The following is an 18,268-nucleotide window of genomic DNA, read 5'->3' as shown; positions in this document are numbered from 1 at the left end:
TGTGTCAGCACACAATTGACTTTTATTATTCAAATTAATTCTTCAAATATAAAGGGGATAGAGGAAGAGAACTTCTGGGTGTGGCCAGGAATCAGAACTCTCTGAGCAAGCTGTGAGTGATCTTTGTCCCAGATTTTCCAGAAGGCTCTGGAGATTCAGCTAGATGACTTTTCAAGTGCATAGTTACGTGTCCCATTTTCTGCAGCATGGTAGTCCTTTCTCTGGCAATGTTTCCATGGTTTCCAAACTGACTGTTCTTATTTGCATACTTCTGAGAACTAGTTCTCTCAGTGTCTCAACTGTGCTCTGGAGCCTTTCAGTTTGCCTCAAGATTCTTTTATACCATAGCTACTAATTGCTCCTTCAGTCACCTCGGGCCCACTGTGCTACTCCCTGTCTCTGTGTAGTTGTCATTGACCCATTCATGCCATGCACACCCATTCATCTCTGCATTGAAGCCTATCAGAGGGATGACCTAGCTACCAGGATTAGAAAAGCCTGGAAAACTACTGTTCCTTTCTAGTCCTGGGCAGTCTCTCTGCTAATTAGTTTTAGCACCCACAGCCCTCTCTCCTCTTCTCCACTAGAGGTCAGTGACCTCTCTTTGTACTTCTAAAAGCTAGAGTTGAGAAGACTACAGGCTTAACCTGAGAGTCTGGCTTAGTCTTTCTAGAGGAAGATTTGGACCAGGCTCTTGAAGAGTTGCTGAACAGAACACTGGTAGGGGGCAGATGGCTGTGAGGAGGAGGTTGGTAATCACCCTTGTCCTGAGACATAAGATAAATAACTGCCTGTCCAGAATTCCTGCCCTGGGAAGGCTCAGGAACCTTAGTAGATAGTCTCTACTGCTGTGACCTGACCCGGCCTCCCTCCTCACCACTAGAGCATGAGAAAGACCGGCTGTGTAAGAGTGCTGACTACATGAACCTGCACTTCAAAGTGAAGTGGCTCCACAATGAATACGTGCGGGATCTGCCTGCCCTCCAGGGGCAGGTGCCTGAGTACCCAGCGTGAGTTATCTTGGGGGCATTACGGAAGGAAGGGAAGAGGGCCCTTTGGGTGGGTGGGGCTTTAGTTTAGCATGCCTGTCTCGTACACTGTTTTAGAAAAAAGTGTCAAACCATGTCCTGCCTTCTAGAAGATTACAGTCTGGTGGAGCTGTCAGGTACAAGGCATATGCCAGTTTTCCAAACTCTAGTTCTCCTACTCTGGCTGCAGGTGGTTTGAGCAGTTTGTGCTTCAATGGCTGGATGAGAATGAGGATGTATCCCTGGAATTCCTGCATGGGGCCCTGGAACGAGATAAGAAGGATGGGGTAAGCTGCACAGGGCCCAGGCCACATCTCCTGGTAATTAGCTTTTGGCAAAAATTCCTCAGTGTTAGCCAGGCTGGCTGTCCTTTCCCTGCACAGTCCATAGGATAGCTGTTGAGGGCCACTGAGCCACCCCAGCTGGGTAGAGCCCTTCTGAACCCTATGAGCTTCAATTAATTTGAAAAGGTAGCAGCTGTGGATGGTGACCCTGTCTGTGGTCTTCCTTAGTTCCAGCAGACATCAGAGCACGCACTCTTTTCTTGCTCTGTGGTGGACGTCTTCACACAACTCAACCAGAGCTTTGAGATCATCCGGAAGCTGGAATGCCCAGACCCCAGCATCCTTGCCCACTACATGAGGAGATTTACTAAGGTGACCATGCTCCTCCCTACACCTTCCCTCTTCTCCCTTACCACTACCACACTTGTGCTAGTCATAAGTCTGAGCTCAAGCTCTCTCCACAGTGACCTTTAGGTTTTCCTTTGCTTGTGTCTGGGGCAGACAGATATGTCTGTCTCAGAACTATTCTGTAGTCAAGAAGGAGCTCTGTCTTGTGAGATTTCCCCTTTACCTCCCTGTTGTTGTCCTGGGAGAAGAAGTGTAACTCAGAGTTACAAGAGTCCTGTGTGGAAAGCTAAAAGTTCCATCTTCTTTCCTTTTTTCCTCTTTTCTCAGACCATTGGGAAGGTGCTGATGCAGTATGCAGACATCTTATCAAAGAACTTCCCAGCTTACTGCACAAAGGAGAAACTGGTAGGGTCAGGCCCTGGGACTCCTAGAGAAAGAGTACAGGAAACATTTGAATTCTTGCTTTTGAAGTTCACATCTGTGGGTCAGGGTGATGCTCCTGACCTGATTGCCATCATGACTTCCCTTGAGATCCATGCAACAAAATGAGACTTTGACAGAATTCCTCTGAATCTCCATTTGATACATTATCCTCTGCTAAGCTAGACCTCTGTTAGTCTTTTAAATAAAATTTTAAGGCATTCAGAGAGTTGTAAAGATAATATCATGAATACTTGAATACCTGCCATCCAGCTTAAAAGATGAAAACATTTGTTTTTAGTGTTCATTCTAGAAGAATCATCTGAAGTGACTCTAGAGCAGTGTTTTTCAACCTTTTTTATCTCACAACACACTTGAACCTATAGTTAAACTTCTGCAGCACAAATTATGTTTATCAAAGAAAAGAAAAAGTTAAAATACTTACTGTGCTTTGAACTTCTTTTATTTCTTTTTTTTTTTTGAACTTCTTTTAAAAATAATTAATGATCTGAGGCACACCTAAGATCCTCTTACCACATACCAGTGTACTGTGGCACACCAGTTGAAAATCACTGCTCTAGATCTTAGTGCTTAGACATGGTAATATGTGAAGTCCCTGTGGCTTCTGAAATAGTGTGAAGGAGAGAGCAACTCTAGACTAGTGGGCCTTATGCTAAAAGGAGCCAAGACTCAACAACTCCTTCTGTCCCCAAGCCCTGCATCCTGATGAACAACATGCAGCAACTGAGGGTTCAGCTGGAGAAAATGTTTGAGGCCATGGGAGGCAAGGAGGTAAGTCTTAGAGTCTTAGGGTAACTATTCTCCCTTTATTCCTGAGCTCCCTGGCCACAGAACTCCACCCTATCTTCACTAGGTGTTGGCTAGGATTTAACTTGGCCGTGGTGCCATGTGGTCCTGGGCTGGCTTAATGTGAGATAGGCACTGGGGTAAGGCCCTAGGAGGGAGTAGAGGCATGGCAGGGGAGAAGAGAGTAAGAGAAGCAGCCTAGCTAGGCTCACTTCCTATGGCTACAGCTGGACCCTGAAGCTGCAGATGGTTTGAAGGAGCTGCAGGTGAAACTGAATACAGTTCTGGATGAGCTCAGCATGGTGTTTGGAAACAGGTCAGTGGCCCCAAAACACAGCCCTTAGAGCCAGGTATGGTTCTTGGCCAATCCCAGAGCCCCTGCTCCACACCCACCCATCCAGCTGCAGATGTGTGGGTCCTTTCTCTACTTTACTGACTGTTCCTGCTGTGGCTGTAGCATGAGTAGGCAGGAATGAGACCAAATCACTGGTGCCATTCCAGGGACAGTGTGTGTTTGGGGAGGGAAGGGGATGCACTGTGCGCACATGTGTAGTTTCCAGGTACAGATTGATGAATGTGTTCGACAAATGGCTGACATCCTGGGCCAGGTCCGGGGAACAGGGAATGCATCCCCCAACACCCGGGCCTCAGTGGCTCAGGATGCAGATAGTGTGCTCCGGCCTCTCATGGACTTCCTGGATAGCAAGTGAGTACAGTACTCAGGACTGTCCTGTGGGGATGGGCCAAGCATAGGCCATAGACAGAGGAGACTCTTGGCAGGGGGGCTCTCAAACTCTTGCCCTAGCCTCACCTGTTTGTTGCCTGGGCTTGCAGCCTCACGCTCTTTGCCACTGTGTGTGAGAAGACAGTTCTGAAGCGTGTACTGAAGGAGCTCTGGAGGGTGGTGATGAACACAATGGAAAGGATGATCGTTCTGCCCCCTCTGACTGACCAGACGGTAAGGACGCCTCTTTCCACTTCTTGTCTCACTTCCCTCCGGAGTTTGGGGTCCTCTGTTTTTGACTGGTCCTCTCTCTACTCAGGGCACCCAGCTGATCTTCACTGCTGCCAAGGAGCTGAGCCATCTTTCCAAACTCAAGGTACTCTGGGTGGGGGGGTCCTCTTGAAAAGCATGGTCCTTCTGAGGCCAGGTGGAGAGGGTGTCTGGGAGAAAGAAAATCGGAGCTTTGGAGGTTAAAAAAGAAGGAAAGGAAGGGAATGGGCAGCTATGGGCTGGCAGGTGAGGGCAAGACTTCCAGGACCACCAAAGCTGTCTTGATGCTACTGCTTTCTTTGGGGTTCCAGGACCACATGGCACGAGAGGAAACAAAGAGTCTCACTCCAAAGCAGTGTGCTGTTCTCGACCTTGCCCTGGACACTATCAAGGTAAAGACCTCCCTCTTTTCTAGTCTTAGTGACCACATGCACTTGGCCCTGGCATCCCGCTCTGCCAGACTGGGTATTCCTCAGGCTTTTACCTGTCCACATTCAGAAGAGAGGCACTGCACACCATTAATGATACAGAGAGAATCAGATATGGTTCCTAAGTTTAAGACACTTACAATTCATTGGTAAGGTGGTAATAAGCTGGGAACCTATGAACTGATTCAAGGCACTTGAGAGGGGTATGTCAAAAGTATCAAATTCTCTAAAGTTCATAGAGAGTAGGAAAGCACTTTTGACTAGTCTCTCTTCCTGAAACGTTTCTATTCCATTTCTGTCCAGATAGACCTGTCCTTCAAACACCACCTCCAGAAATGTGGCCATCCCCTACTGCTCCTGCCAGATACCCAGTTCTCTTCACCTGAAAGACTGTGACTCTGGCTCTCTGGGTGTTCCCAAATGGCCTATTGTTTGCACAGTCATTTCCTGTTTCTCTCAGGGTAGCACTGGGGAGCTTCCTTTCTGTAAGAGGATGAAGCCGTAGCAGGTGCTCTTTTATCTTTCAGCAATACTTCCACGCAGGCGGCAATGGGCTAAAGAAAACCTTCCTAGAGAAGAGCCCAGATCTGCAGTCCCTACGCTATGCCCTGTCTCTGTACACACAGACCACAGACACTCTCATCAAGACCTTTGTGCGCTCACAGACTGCCCAGGGTAAGGCCCTAAGGGCTTTGGGTCCCCACCTCTGCTCTCTGACACACATCTGCCCCTAGGGAGTCAGTATCTTTGTGTTCTTGGGAGAGGATCCAGTTATTTCTTCAGAAAGTCCTTCAAACTCGGCTCTTGAATTTTTTGAGGGGACCTCAATACTTAGCCTCCACAATCAATACTCATACCTGACAAGAGAATCACAGGAACCTGAGAAATGTGCCTGAGATTTCTTTTCCCAGACATTGCCCAGATGGTGCATGTTTATTGAGCTCAAGGAGTGTACCCTGGCTGGTAAGGGTCGTGAGCAGAAGGAAAAATATGTGAGGAAGCTGTGAGAAACTCATGAAGGCTCATAGCTTTGGGAGCCTGGCTGAGAGCTGTCTTGGGTAAGGAGAGCAAAAGATTTTCCTGACTCTCCAGTGTGGACAAGGAGATGAAGAAAAAGGCAAAGCCTGGGGGCAGCTGAAGGGAGGGTATGGGTCATGGGGCCCTGTGCATAGCTGAGGCTCCAGCTTATGCACAAGGAACCCGGGCTGCTAGGTTTTTCCCAGTGACTTTTAGTCCTCAGAGCCATTCCCTGCCTCTAGCCAGCCTTGTCCAAAACAAAACACACCTGCATAGCTGTGGCTCAGACTGAAATTCTGACCTGACCCTTGAGTAGAGCTCTCCCAGGAGGCACCTTCAATGATGTTTATTATTGCTTGTTCCAGAGAAACCTGAACAGGCTGCCTGGGAGAATGAACCTGTTGGAGAGGGAGTTGGAGGCTGACCTGAAGGGGAGAGGGGTCTAAGCAGTTAGACTAGAGGTGATAGGAGGAGAGAAGCTGGGCGAGACCTGCAGTACTGCTTCATTTTCCACATCTGCTCTCATTTCCAGTCCAGGTGGGAAGAAGAGAGAACAAAAGAAGTAGCTATGGGTCTTGCTCAAGGTGACAGGGAGAATTTTACAGAGCTGAGATCATCAGGGCTGATCTGAGTTCATCCCGAAAGACTTTTTAGAAGCATTTAAAGGTAGATAAGGGAAGAGGAGAGGCTGCTTTAAGGTAGAGAAGAGGAGAGACTGGAATGGTGGGTACATAAGAGGTAAGAGCAGGGGTGGAAACTGCAGTGAGAATCTGAAAATATGGGTGTGTGTTTCTTTCTCCTTTAAGGCCTTAGGAAATTAGAGCCTGTAACCATCCTTGCCCTGCTTGCCCTCAGATACCTTCTCTGTTTTCTACTGCTTTTGCCTATGATTTGGTTGATCTTTGACCCACAAGTGTAATTTGGAATACTCAGGCACTGAGCCCAGCTCTATGACTTTTTTCTAGCCCACGCCGCCACCCTCTGTCCTCCCTCATAGTATGTGTAGAGCTGCTTTGAATGGCTGTTAACTCTTTAGACCTCTAACTGATTCTTCTTTCTCTGTCCTGCTGCTGCTGCTACTACCTCTTGACTTGCCTGTTCTCATTCAGTGCATGATGGAAAAGGTATTAGGTTTACTGCTAATGAGGACATTCGGCCGGAAAATGGTATGTTATACGCCATGAAGATATGGATCTAACATGGGCTAATGCTGACCCCTGTAAGCTAGAATGAGCAGCTCATGCTGGGAGTGGAGGAACAAGGCGTCAAAGTTCAGAAACTGTCCCCAAGTGTTAGAGATGGACAGTGTACTCATATAGCCCATGAAGGGTTCTTTCGTTGACCCTTGTCCTTTCCTCAGAGTTCCCCCACCCCTCTACCTCAGGACAAAGAAAGGTTTTATCTGGGTCATGGGGTACTGGTGTTTTCTCCAAATGGAGTGGGGCCTCTGCTGAGAGGAGTCTGCAGATTGGAACTGGGGAGTTGTTCTGTGGAAGGGTCTTAAGCAGGGGCTTAAGCAGGATGAAATCTTTCTGAATAGGGCAGCATCTCAAGCAATGGTCTCTAGGAAACCTGGAGATAGGTGGGAGGTTTTTGCTTTTAGAGAGGACCCCATTGTTTCATTAAGAGACACCATAGGGTGGATGTAATTCCCAGACACAGGTACAAGGTGACAGCATTGTCCATTCCTAACATCTTTCAATGAAAAATTCTTCAGTTTGAAAGACAGGAGAGGTTTGGGGATCCTGAAAGATTCCTAGTGCATTTTTGGAAGAAGATGGCCCTAAGATGCTGTCAGCTTAACTTGTGTTGAAAGAGACAGCCTCATTCTTTACCCTCCTTTCCTTTCTCCCATTGATTACTTCCCCGTGGTTTCTGTGGGTGATTACTTCTTGCTATAGGGTATATGGTTGTGGCCTCCTAACCCCTCAGTTTACCTGGAAAAATTGGTCTTACAGTCCTAGAGTTCTCTAATGAGGGATCATCTGTCCATCTATCCCTCAGGGTCTGGTGTGGATGATCCTGTGGGAGAAGTGTCTATTCAGGTGGACTTGTTTACACATCCTGGTACTGGGGAGCACAAAGTCACAGTGAAAGGTGAGTGATATAGACTTATAGGTCTGCCCTCTTCTTGCTTAGCAACTTTACTCATCAGTCAGAGACAGGGATTGTTCATCCCAGTGCTCAGGTTCAGCCCTCCTCCAAGGTAAATGTCACCTGGGACTCAAGAACTAGGAATGCCTGGTGGACTACTTCACATATTTCCCTTGTTTTGGCAGTGGTTGCTGCCAACGACCTCAAGTGGCAGACTGCAGGTATGTTCCGGCCTTTTGTGGAAGTGACCATGGTTGGCCCACACCAAAGTGATAAGAAGAGAAAGTTCACAACCAAGTCCAAAAGCAACAACTGGGCCCCCAAATACAATGAGACATTCCACTTGTAAGTTATGGGGTGAGGATGATCTGAGGGATAAGACTTGAGGGGTTGGGGAAGAGTAACAGGCTAGATGGCACACTGAAATCAGCTTAAGATTCTCAGTTCCAGCCTCCTATCTTCTTTTCTGTCTTGTGCCCACAGCCTCTTGGGAAATGAAGAAGGGCCAGAGGCCTATGAATTGCAAATATGTGTGAAGGATTACTGCTTTGCCCGGGAGGATCGCGTGCTTGGGCTGGCTGTGATGCCTCTGAGGGATGTGGTAGCCAAAGGTAGCTGTGCCTGCTGGTGCCCCTTGGGCCGGAAGATTCACATGGATGAGACAGGCTTGACCATTCTCCGGATTCTGTCTCAGAGGAGCAATGATGAGGTGGCCCGAGAATTTGTGAAACTCAAATCAGAGTCTCGTTCCACAGAGGAGGGGAGCTGAATACCTTTGGCTCCTGTGTCAACCAGCAGCAACAATTCCACACATCAGAGCCAGTGGGAATTAGCTATATAACCAGCATAGGATCCTTATAGTCAAGAACTTGACCCCTTCAGTTAAAGATATTTAAGGATAAATTTGGGGTGGTGAGAATTTGGCTTTTCATAGAAAGCATCATGAATCTCTGACTAGCAGGTCTATAGTGAGAGGGTCTAGGCTGTGGGGAATACCACATGGAGAGATTTTCCATAAAGAGAGAACAGATATTTCTAAGCATGTCAACTATTCTTAGTAGACATCCTTCCACTCTACATCTCATCTCTACCCCTCTCCATACCACATTTGTTAAACACATACACATCATCATTAGAACAAGTTTAGAGGTCCTAGAGCTTGTGCCTGGCTGGCTAGGTAGTCAGGTGAGCCTATAGGTATTGCTGAGCCCTTTGGTCTAGACTGGAGTATGGTCAGGGCAGAAGCAAACAGACTGTCCCTTGAGCAGAATCCACTGATTTTGTATGACTCCAGTGAGACCAAGGCTTTGAAACTGAACAAGATACCTTCTAGAAATGAGCTGTGGTAATCCCTTTCCCCAGATCATATCATGAGTAGAATCAGGTTTATGTGGTGCTTCAGAACCCTGAGTGGAAAATTTCTTTGGAACCCAGATACCAGGGACCACCTGCCCAGGAGTCCCTACCTCACACATATAGGCAGGGGAGTGATGATTTCTGGACATGAGAAGTTGTACTTACATGAATCTACCTGAGGGCTAACTGAAGGATTCAGGAGTATTCTCTTCTTGGGTAGGACCTGAACAAAGCCAAAAATAGTAGAAACCAATTTAGAAAGAGTCCATCTTACTTTTAGCCACTGCCTTCTGGCTATCCTTCACCTTGCAGAAAAAATCTAGCCTTTGGCCTCTTTCTCTTTCATCTGGATCAGTTGCTGTACCCCTCATAGATGTTCAACCCTACAGGAGGAGCTTGGACTCTGATCTCTCTGTACAGGCTGGATGGAGACGGCCTCAACACTCCCTGGGAGGTCAGAGACAGACTTTCAGGGGGTCTCAGATGGACCGCCCTAGACTTTGCTCAGATGTATGACATGGTCCTTGGATTTCCTCAGTAGCAGCCTCCTGGACATCCTATGACTTGGGATTGCCCACAGCTGTACTGTCCAATACATAAAGCAAGAAACTAAGCATCTTTGCTGTTGTTAATTATTGTATGTGCCATTATTACAGGAGATTATAGGCTTGTCTATAATAAATTACCTTATCGCAGCCTTTGGGGTTTGGTAATTTTGCTAAAGTGTAGAAAGCCATAGGAATGACCATCCAATGGTAGATTTGGGCCCAGTGGTTCTTTGCTACCTCACTTCTCGTTCCCCCCCTACTACATACCTGCTAGCCAAGGGGTATAGTCTAAAATGGTTCTGAACAAGCACCAAGCAGCACAGCAACAACTGGGCTAGCATTTTGGCCTTGACCTGAGACCACTAATCTGATTACCAAAATCATGGGGCCTAGGGCATCAGCTTCCTGGTAAAGGTCCAAAGGAACAGGACACAATGTGTGCCAGTGAAAACGAGTCCATACTATCTCTTTCCTTTTTCTAGAATGACTAGGACAGACCACACCCTGGGTTGTGAGGACAAGGCAGGGGCCTACCAAGAAGAGTTATGGCTCCAGGACTTGGCAGAGAGTTCAACCTGCCATGGACTGGACAGAAGGTTAAGCCTAGGAATGCACACTGGCTTTTCACTCAGGCTCTATTCAAGGAAAAAGAGCTGCAGCAGAAATCCTAAAGAGGAGGAAATAAGGAAAAAGTGCTGCCTCTTGGCATGGTAACCAGTTCCATGGCACTGGTGGGGATCTAGGGGAACCAGGCAGGGAACTAGTTCCATTTCCATTTGCTTGCTAAATAAATCCTTATAATTCGGTTGCCCAGTGATTTAAAAATGTCCTTTTTAGTCTGGGTGCTGTGGCTCAAGCCTGTAACCCTAGTACTCTGCAAGGCAGAGGCAGTGGGGATTGCTTGAGTTCAGAAGTTGCAGACCGGTCTGAGCAAGAACGAGGCCCTGTCTCTACTAGAAACAGAAAATGTAATCTGCCATTGTGGTGGGTGCCTGTAGTCCCAGCTACTCAGGAGGATTGCTGAGCCCAAGAGTTTGAGATTGCTGTAAGCTGTGACCCCAACACATTCTACCCAGGGTGACAGAGACCTGTCTCAAAAAATAAAATTAAAAATAAAAACTTCCTTTCTCCTCCCCACTCCCAAACCAGTCCCCTTCTATCATTTCTGCTTTAAAATTACCTCGTGAATCCATTGTCTCACCTCAGTTCCCGCTACAAGTGGAGTAGTGGCTTTTAGGTCCTCTTCTCTGGATTACTATTAAAATCCCTTGCTTCCATTCTTCCTTCATTCATTCACCCACTTCAGTTAAATCTTCTGTTAAAGCTATTCCAGTGGTCACCTTTAGTTTCCAAGCTGAATCTCTAAAACCCCTCCAAGACGGTACGTCCCCTCCTCCCCCAACCCCACCGTGCGAAAGTTTTGTAAAGCACTGCCCTTGCAGTTTGCCCACAGGCACCTTGCACTCACCATACACTCGTACCGCTGTGTACCTTCAAACACTCCTAGGTCCACTAGCTGGAATGACTGACTTTCACTGCTTTCTGGGCTCTGACATCTCCTGGAAGTCAACCCGGACGCTTTCCCACAGCACTCTACATTGTTATGATTTACTTGTCTGTTTCTCTTCATCTACCTATGACCTACCCAAAGACAAGATCTGAGTATTTGTCCTTCATTTCCTCAGCGGCCAGCATCAAGAGGGCGATCGGGTACTTAAAAGCCAAGCTAGAAATCATTGGCTGCGGCTTTAGGAGAACTGGATCCGGAGCCAAGGGGTGTGGCCAGAAGCAGACTCAGGAGAGAAGGAGCGTGGTCGGAGGTGGGGTTCGGCTCTAGGCCGGAAGCTGGGGCTCTGCGGCGCCTGCGCAGAAAGGGGCGTTAAGATGGCGGTCGCTGGAGTTGACGGCAGTGCGGCTACGGTGAGCAAGCGGTGCCCAAAGGGGGCGCCCGAGGAGAGGTTATCGCCTTTCTCCCAACATTCATTGAAGAGAGACGGTATTCCAGTACTCCCTAACATTTGTACCCTTTCTGTACTTCCCGGTAGCTATCCCTCGTTACACTTTCTTGAGAACTGTTCTCCCAAATACTCCACGCCCCGTTCTCGAATATACTGGTCTCCCAAACACTCACGAGAAGGTATTTGCCTAAATACCTAACAAAAGGGGTTTTATATCCCAAATAACCTAAAGGGCACACATTTATCTAGTTATTTCATGAAGCAGATGCCTCCAGATCCCCAGCTGTGTTACATTCCTATTGTCTCAGGGTGTTTTCCAGTTTTCCAGCTCTATCTAGATTCTCTGAAAAGTCGTAAACCTTGTCCCATGCTTGAAAGTGGCACTTAAGCTATCTTTCTCTCCCTTTTATGGAGTAGGATCCAACTCCACAGGAAAAAGTCAAATGCTGGTTGACCACCCATGGTTCACAACGGGCTTGCAGATTGGATTAGCAACTAACTTTTAAAAACTAGATTTCACATTTTTAAAATACAGATTTACAGATTTAGTGAAAAATTGGAAGATATGTGAACTTAGTTCACAAGTCCACATCCTCACAAAACAACTGGCAGTTGTAGCTTAAATTAGGTCTACAGTTCATCATAGACTTATTTTTATGTGGGGCTTTCCATTACTTGGGATCTGATAGGCATTTGAGTTTGCAATCCCTTTTGAACTTTGGGTCATTTTCTTAGCCAATACTTTGAGCTCTTCATGTGAGCTGAAATCTATAGGTTGGATATATGTTTAGGCTGGCTTCAGCTCTTATAATGCTCTGGTTTGGATCAGAAATCATCCTCATAGCTAGAACCTAGGGTGAACTCTGTACCAAAGTGGATCTGGTTAAGAGAATTTTTTGTTTGTTTGAGACAGAGTCTGACTCTGTTGCCGTGGATAGAGTGCTGTAGTGTCGTAGCTCACAGCAACCTCAAACTCTTGGGCTTGAGTAATTATCTTGCCTCAGCCTCCTGAGTAACTGGGACTATAGGCGTGTTCCACTATACAAGGCTAGTTTTTTTTCTATTTTTAGTGGAAACAGGGTCTCACTCTTACTCAAGCTGGTCTGGAACTCCTGAGCTCAAGCAGTCCACCCATTTAAGCTTCTCAGGGTGCTAGGATTACAGGTGTGAGCCACTACACTTGTCTGGTAAGAGAATTTAAGCAAAATATCTGTAGTTATTTCCCTTCCCATTTGATCTTGAAGAAATCCAGTGTACCAAATACTCTGATGGGGCCAGGCCAAGGAGTAGGTATTATTTTTTCTTTTACCAACACCTAGTTATAAAAGGGCCTGCTTCTGGTATCTACAGGAAGTGATGTCTGAAAAGTACTGCATCCTTTGCCCCAAAACACACAAACAGTAACCCTTTTCTCAGAAATAACAAGCCTCATAGTATCAAGAATATGAGTAATTCTGCAGAGTATATCTAATCAGAATTAAAACAGAAGTACCTATAACAGTGGATTTTTAGAGAAGAAAAACCACATCTTCCAACGTAAGTGTGTAACCCACCTATTCCCATACCCACAAGCAGAAAGGCAAAGCTGAAGAAACAACATAGAATAATGGAGATGGTATTGAAATAGGAGCCAGAAGACATGAATACTGATCTCAGCTCTGCTACATTTTGCACAGGAGACCCTGACTTTTAACTTTTCAGAGGCTCAATTTCCTGCATCTGTTATCTAAAACTAATAATCCCTGTCACATCTACCTCAGGGGGATTAAAGAGGCTCATATATGTAAAAGAACTTTGAAAACTATGTTTTCTCTATGTGTATGAGGGATTATTATTATAAATGATCCTCTGAGTTTGATTAACTTCCAAGGAATTTGTTTTGCTGGGTTCCAGGTTCAAATTTAACAGATATTTGTTGAGTACTTACTATTATGCCAGGTATTCATTTGGGGATGGGACCTACAATTGAACAAAAAGAGACATCCCTTGTAAATTTGAGGGTGAGTTATTAGCACATTACGTGTCTGCTAAGTGCCCAGTGTAGTATCAAAGCATGGTGAAATAGTGGAAAGAATCTAAATTCTAGAATTTATCACTATATAGGTATGTGAGAAAGACTTTTCCCTTTGTGAGCCTGAACTACCTCATCTGTAAAATAAGATTAAACTAGATAACCTCCAAGGTATTTTCAAGCTAAAATAGGTTTGTCATTTAAGTTTTTTTCTTTATCTTTTAATCTAATTTTTAGTTCAGATCATAACTGTATACATTTATAGAGTACAATGTGACGGTTTGATATACAATATGGAATGCTTAAATCTGATTAACATAACCATAACCTCACTTATTTTTTACTAAGAAGAATGTGTTCCAATTCCATCCAGGTAAACATAAAGGATGTAAAGTCTCCATCTTTTTATGACTAAATTCCATGGTATACACATACCACAGTTTGTTAATCCATTCATGGGTTGATGGAAATTTGGGTTGCTTCCATGACTTAGCAATTACAAAATGGGCTGCAGTACACATTCTAGTGCACATGCCTTTATGGTAAAATGATTTTTATTCTTTCGGGAAGATACCTAATAATGGGATTGTGTGATCAAATGGAAGGTCAACTTTTAGTTCCTTGAGGATTCTCCATACTTCTTTCCGTAAAGGTTGTATTCGTTTGCAATCTCACTAGCAGTGTAGAAATGTTCCCTTCTCTTCACATCCACGCCAGCATCTGGTGTTTGGGGACTTTGTAATGTGGGCTAATCTTACTGGAGTTAGGTGATATCTCAAAGTGGTTTTGATTTGCATTTCTCTGATGATGGAAGACGATGAGCATTTTTTCATGTGTTTGTTGGCCATTTGTCTATTGTTACCTTCAGAGAAGTTTCTCTTCAAGGCTCTTGCCCACAAACAAATATGGTTGTTTGTTCTTTTCTTATTGATTAATGTGAGTTCTCTGTATATTCTAGTTATCAGACCTTTATCAGAAATATAACATGGAAAAGTCTTCTCCCATTCTGAAGGCTTTGTGTTTGCTTTGGTTATAGTACCCTTACCTGTGCAGAAGCTTTTTAGCTTGATCAAATCCCAGTAATTTATTTTTGGTGTTGCTGCAATTGCCAGGGGGGTCTTCCTCATAAAATATTTTCCCAGCCCAATATCTTCAAGCATTTCCCCTGTATTCTTTTCTAGTATTTTTATAGTTTCCTGTTTTAAATTGAAATGTTTTATCCAGCAAGAATCAATTTTGGTTAGTAGTGAGAGGTGTTGGTCCAGTTTCAGTCTTCTATAGGTTGTTAACCAATTCTCCCAGCACCATTTATTAAATAGGGATTCTTTTCCCAATGCATGTTTTTTTAGGCTTATCAAAGATGAAATGATGATATGTGGCTGGGTTCATCTCTAGATTATTATATTCCATATATTTACATCTCTATTTTTGTGGCAGTACCATGCTGTTTTGATCACTATAGCTTTATAGTGTAACATGAAGTCTGGTAATGTGAGGCCTCCACATGTGTTTTTATTTCTAAGTATTGTATTGGCTATTCAGGTTTTTTTCTGATTCCATATAAAATGAAGTACTGTTTTTTGAAGTTCTTTAAAAGTATGACATTAGTGCTTTGATGGGAATTGCTTTGGGTAGTATGGACATTTTTCTTTTTTTGAGAAAGTATCTCAGTATGTCACCCTCAGTAGAGTGCTGTGGCATTATAGTTTACACCAACCTCAAACTCCTGGGCTTAAGCAATTCTCTTGCCTCAGTCTCTCAGTATCAGGGACTATAGTCACCCACCACAACACCCAGCTATTTTTTTGTTATTATTATCATTGTTGTTTAGCAGGCCCTGGCCAGGTTCAAACCCATCAGCCCTGGTGAATGTGGCTTGCCCCCTAACCACTGAGCTATGGGCACAAAGCCATGCACATATTAACAATATTGATTCTTCCCAACCATGAGCATGGTATGTTCTTCCATTTGTCAACATCTTCTGCTTTCTTTTCTCAAGGTTTCATAGTTCTCTTTATAAAGATCTTTCACGTCCTTTGTTAGATATATTTCTGGGTATTTTCTCTTTTTTTAGCACTAACTGTAAAAGGAGTAGAGTCTTTGATTATATTCTTGGCTTGACAACTGTTGGTGTATATCAAGGCTACTGATTTGTAGGTATTGATTTTGTATCCTGATACACTGCTATATTCCTTAATCACTTCTAAGAGCTTTGTAGTTGAGTACCTGGGGTTTTCCAGGTGTAAGATCATCTCATCTGAGAAAAGCAACAGTTTGGCCTCCTCTGTCCCCATTTGAATACTCTTGATCTCCTTCTCTTGCCTGATTGCAATGGCTAGGACTTCCCGTACTGTGTTGAATAGCGGTGATGACAATGGACATCCTAGTCTAGTTCCAGATCTGAGTGAAATGCTTTCAATTTGACTTGTATTCAGTATGATATTGGCTGTCGGTTTTTTGTAGATGGCCTCTATCAGTTTAAGAATTTTTTCAAGTTCTTTTAAATATGACATTGGTGCTTTGATGGGGATTGCATTAAATCTGTAGCTTGCTTTGGGAAGTGTGGACATCTACTTATTAAGTGTTCTAATCATGAAAGAATGCTAGATATTATGAAAAGTCTTTTATGCATCAATTGATAGAATCATATGGTCTTTGTTTTTTATTTTATTTATGTGGTATATTATATTTATAGATTTATGTATGTCAAACCAATCTTGTAACCCTGGGATGAAACCAACTTGATCATGATGTATAACTTTTTATTTATTTATTTATTTTTATTGTTGGGGATTCATTGAGGGTACAATAAACCAGATTACACTGATTGCATTTGTTAGGCAAGGTGTATAACTTTTTTAATATGCTATTAAATTTTGTTTGCTAGGATCTTACTGAATATTTTTGCATCCATATTCATTAATGATATCGGTCTGTGGTTTTCTTTCTTTTTGGGTTCTTTTCTAGTTTGGGGATCAGGGTGATACTTACTTCGTAGAATGTGTTGGGGAGGATTCCTTCCTTTTCTGTGTTTTGGAATAGGTTATTTAATATAGGTACTAGTTCCTCTTCCAAGGTTTGGTAGAATGCTGATATGAAACCATCTGGTCCCAGAATTTCTTTTTTGGGAGATTTTATATAGTTGATGCTATTTCAGTGCTTGATGTAGGCCTATTCAAAATTTCTAATTCTGGTTGAGTCTAGGAAGGTGGTGTATTGGTCCAGGGATTGGTCCATTTCTTCCACATTTTCTTTTCTGAGAATAGAGTTATTATAGTAATCACTGAACATTTTTTGTTTTTCTGTGGTATCTGTTCTTATTTTCCCTTTATCATTTCTGATTGAAGTTATTAGAGATTTTACTCTCTGTTTCTGGTTAGTCTAGCCAAAGGTTTATTAATTTTATTAATATTTTTAAAGAACCAACTTTTTGTTTCCTTGATCTTCCAAATGATTCTTTTGTTTTCAATTTCACTTAATTCTACTCTAATTTTGGTTATTTCTTTTCTTCTTCTGGGTTTGGAGTTGGATTGATGTTCCTTTTCCAATTGCTTAAGATGGCCTATTAGGTTGCTAACTTGCTCTCTTTCTGTTTTTTTGATGAAATGTTCTAATGCTATAAATTTCCCTCGTAGGACTGCCTTTGCAGTATCCCACAGGTTTTGATACTTTTTGTCTTTATTATTATTTTGTTCCAAAAATCTGATGATTTCCTTCTTAATCTCATCTTTGACCCGGCTATCATTCAGCCTAAGTTTATTTAGTTTCCATGACTTTGAGTATGAAGATTTCTGTTGCTGTTGAGTTCACCCTTTATTCTGTTATGTCCAAGAAGATACAAGGAATAATTTCTATTCTTTTAAATTTGTTAAGATTAGACTTGTGTCTTAAGATATGATTAATTTTGGAGGATGATCCAGAGGCTGATGAGAAGACTGTGTATTCAGTTTTATCAGGAAAAAGTGATCTGTATATGTCTGTTAAGTCCATTTGTTCTAGGGTCAAGTTTAAGTCCACTCTTTCTTTGTTTAGTTTCTTCTTGGAGGATCTATCCAAAACTGCCAAAGGGGTATTGAAATCTCCAGCTATTATAGTGCAGGAAGATACCATATTGCTCATATCCATTAGGGTTTCTTTTATAAATCAAGGAGAATTCAGGTAGGGTGCATAAATGTTAATTATTTGTTATTGACATAACAATTGTCAATAATTAACAGGGTGCATAAATGTTAATTTATAAATAAATAACAGGGTACATAAATGTTAATTATTTGTTATTGACATAACAATTGTCAATAATTAACATTTATGCACCCTATGGACATCTAGTTCCAGATCTGAGTGGAAGTGCTTTCAATTTGACTTGTGTTCAGTATCATATGAATACATATGATATCATATGTATTTGCAACACCTGCTTTTTTCTGATTTCTATTTGCCTGTATTATAGTTGTCCATCCCTTCACCGTGATTCTTGTTTTATCCTTTAAGGTAAGGTGAGTCTCTTAGAAGCAACAGATACCTGGCCAAGTTTGTATATCCAGTCAGCTAACCTGTACCTCTTTAGAGGACAATTTAAGCCATTTATATTAATTAAGAGAATTGATAAGTATGACAGTGTTTTGTCCGTATTGTTTTTCACAGGTCCAGTGCATGTTTTTAACTCTTTCTCCATTGTGGGTGCTAGGCTTTTTTGAGTTTTTTAATTTTGTTTTTTGGAGACAGAGTCTCACTTTGTCACCCACAGTAGAGTGTCCTGGTGTCATAGCTCACAGGAACCTTTAGCTCTTGGGCTCAAGTGATTCTCTTGCATCAGCCTCCCAAGTAGCTGGGACTACAGGCACCCACCACAACGCCCGGCTATTTTTAGAGAGAGAGTCTTGCTCTAGCTCAGGCTGGTTTTGAACTCATGAGCTCAGGCAAACCTCACACCTCAGCCTCCCAATGGGTTTTGTTCTTTAAATTCTGGGTGAGT

General features: G+C 43.4%; 2 protein-coding genes and 1 long non-coding RNA gene across 14 annotated transcripts in view; 2 read left to right on the top strand and 1 right to left on the bottom strand.

Annotated features, from left to right (window-relative positions):
- Positions 1 to 9,471, top strand: part of UNC13B (unc-13 homolog B) — a 267,137-nt gene extending 257,666 nt beyond the window's left edge. For 7 of the 12 annotated variants that reach the window (XM_053569596.1, XM_053569590.1, XM_053569562.1 and 4 more), the window contains 14 exons: positions 884 to 1,010; positions 1,219 to 1,315; positions 1,541 to 1,684; positions 1,988 to 2,065; positions 2,795 to 2,872; positions 3,115 to 3,203; positions 3,441 to 3,593; positions 3,722 to 3,845; positions 3,931 to 3,987; positions 4,193 to 4,273; positions 4,837 to 4,984; positions 7,331 to 7,423; positions 7,606 to 7,765; positions 7,904 to 9,471. In XM_053569596.1, coding sequence (XP_053425571.1) covers positions 884 to 1,010; positions 1,219 to 1,315; positions 1,541 to 1,684; positions 1,988 to 2,065; positions 2,795 to 2,872; positions 3,115 to 3,203; positions 3,441 to 3,593; positions 3,722 to 3,845; positions 3,931 to 3,987; positions 4,193 to 4,273; positions 4,837 to 4,984; positions 7,331 to 7,423; positions 7,606 to 7,765; positions 7,904 to 8,189 — 1,715 coding nt within the window. In that variant the 3' untranslated portion in view covers positions 8,190 to 9,471. Of the gene's footprint in view, positions 1 to 883; positions 1,011 to 1,218; positions 1,316 to 1,540; positions 1,685 to 1,987; positions 2,066 to 2,794; positions 2,873 to 3,114; positions 3,204 to 3,440; positions 3,594 to 3,721; positions 3,846 to 3,930; positions 3,988 to 4,192; positions 4,274 to 4,836; positions 4,985 to 6,435; positions 6,493 to 7,330; positions 7,424 to 7,605; positions 7,766 to 7,903 lie in introns of all 12 variants that reach the window. The other 5 variants (XM_053569542.1, XM_053569525.1, XM_053569604.1 and 2 more) reach the window with 1 other exon arrangement.
- Positions 1,161 to 9,001, bottom strand: LOC128570452 (uncharacterized). The gene is made up of 3 exons (XR_008375580.1): positions 8,942 to 9,001; positions 1,884 to 2,087; positions 1,161 to 1,291 (listed from the first exon to the last, which is right to left on the bottom strand). It is a non-coding gene; the product is annotated as an uncharacterized LOC128570452 (long non-coding RNA).
- Positions 9,472 to 11,208: 1,737 nt separating the features above from the next.
- LOC128596405 (phospholipid-transporting ATPase FetA-like) overlaps positions 11,209 to 18,268 on the top strand; it is a 197,627-nt gene continuing 190,567 nt past the window's right edge. The window contains exon 1 of the mRNA XM_053606048.1: positions 11,209 to 11,244. The gene's annotated coding sequence lies outside the window, so the exon portion shown is untranslated. The remainder of the gene's footprint in view (positions 11,245 to 18,268) is intronic.

The sequence above is a fragment of the Nycticebus coucang genome, chromosome 2 (genome assembly GCF_027406575.1).
Source record: "Nycticebus coucang isolate mNycCou1 chromosome 2, mNycCou1.pri, whole genome shotgun sequence".
Classification (NCBI taxonomy): Eukaryota; Metazoa; Chordata; class Mammalia; order Primates; family Lorisidae; genus Nycticebus; species Nycticebus coucang.
This window is presented reverse-complemented; position numbering and strand designations above follow the sequence as displayed.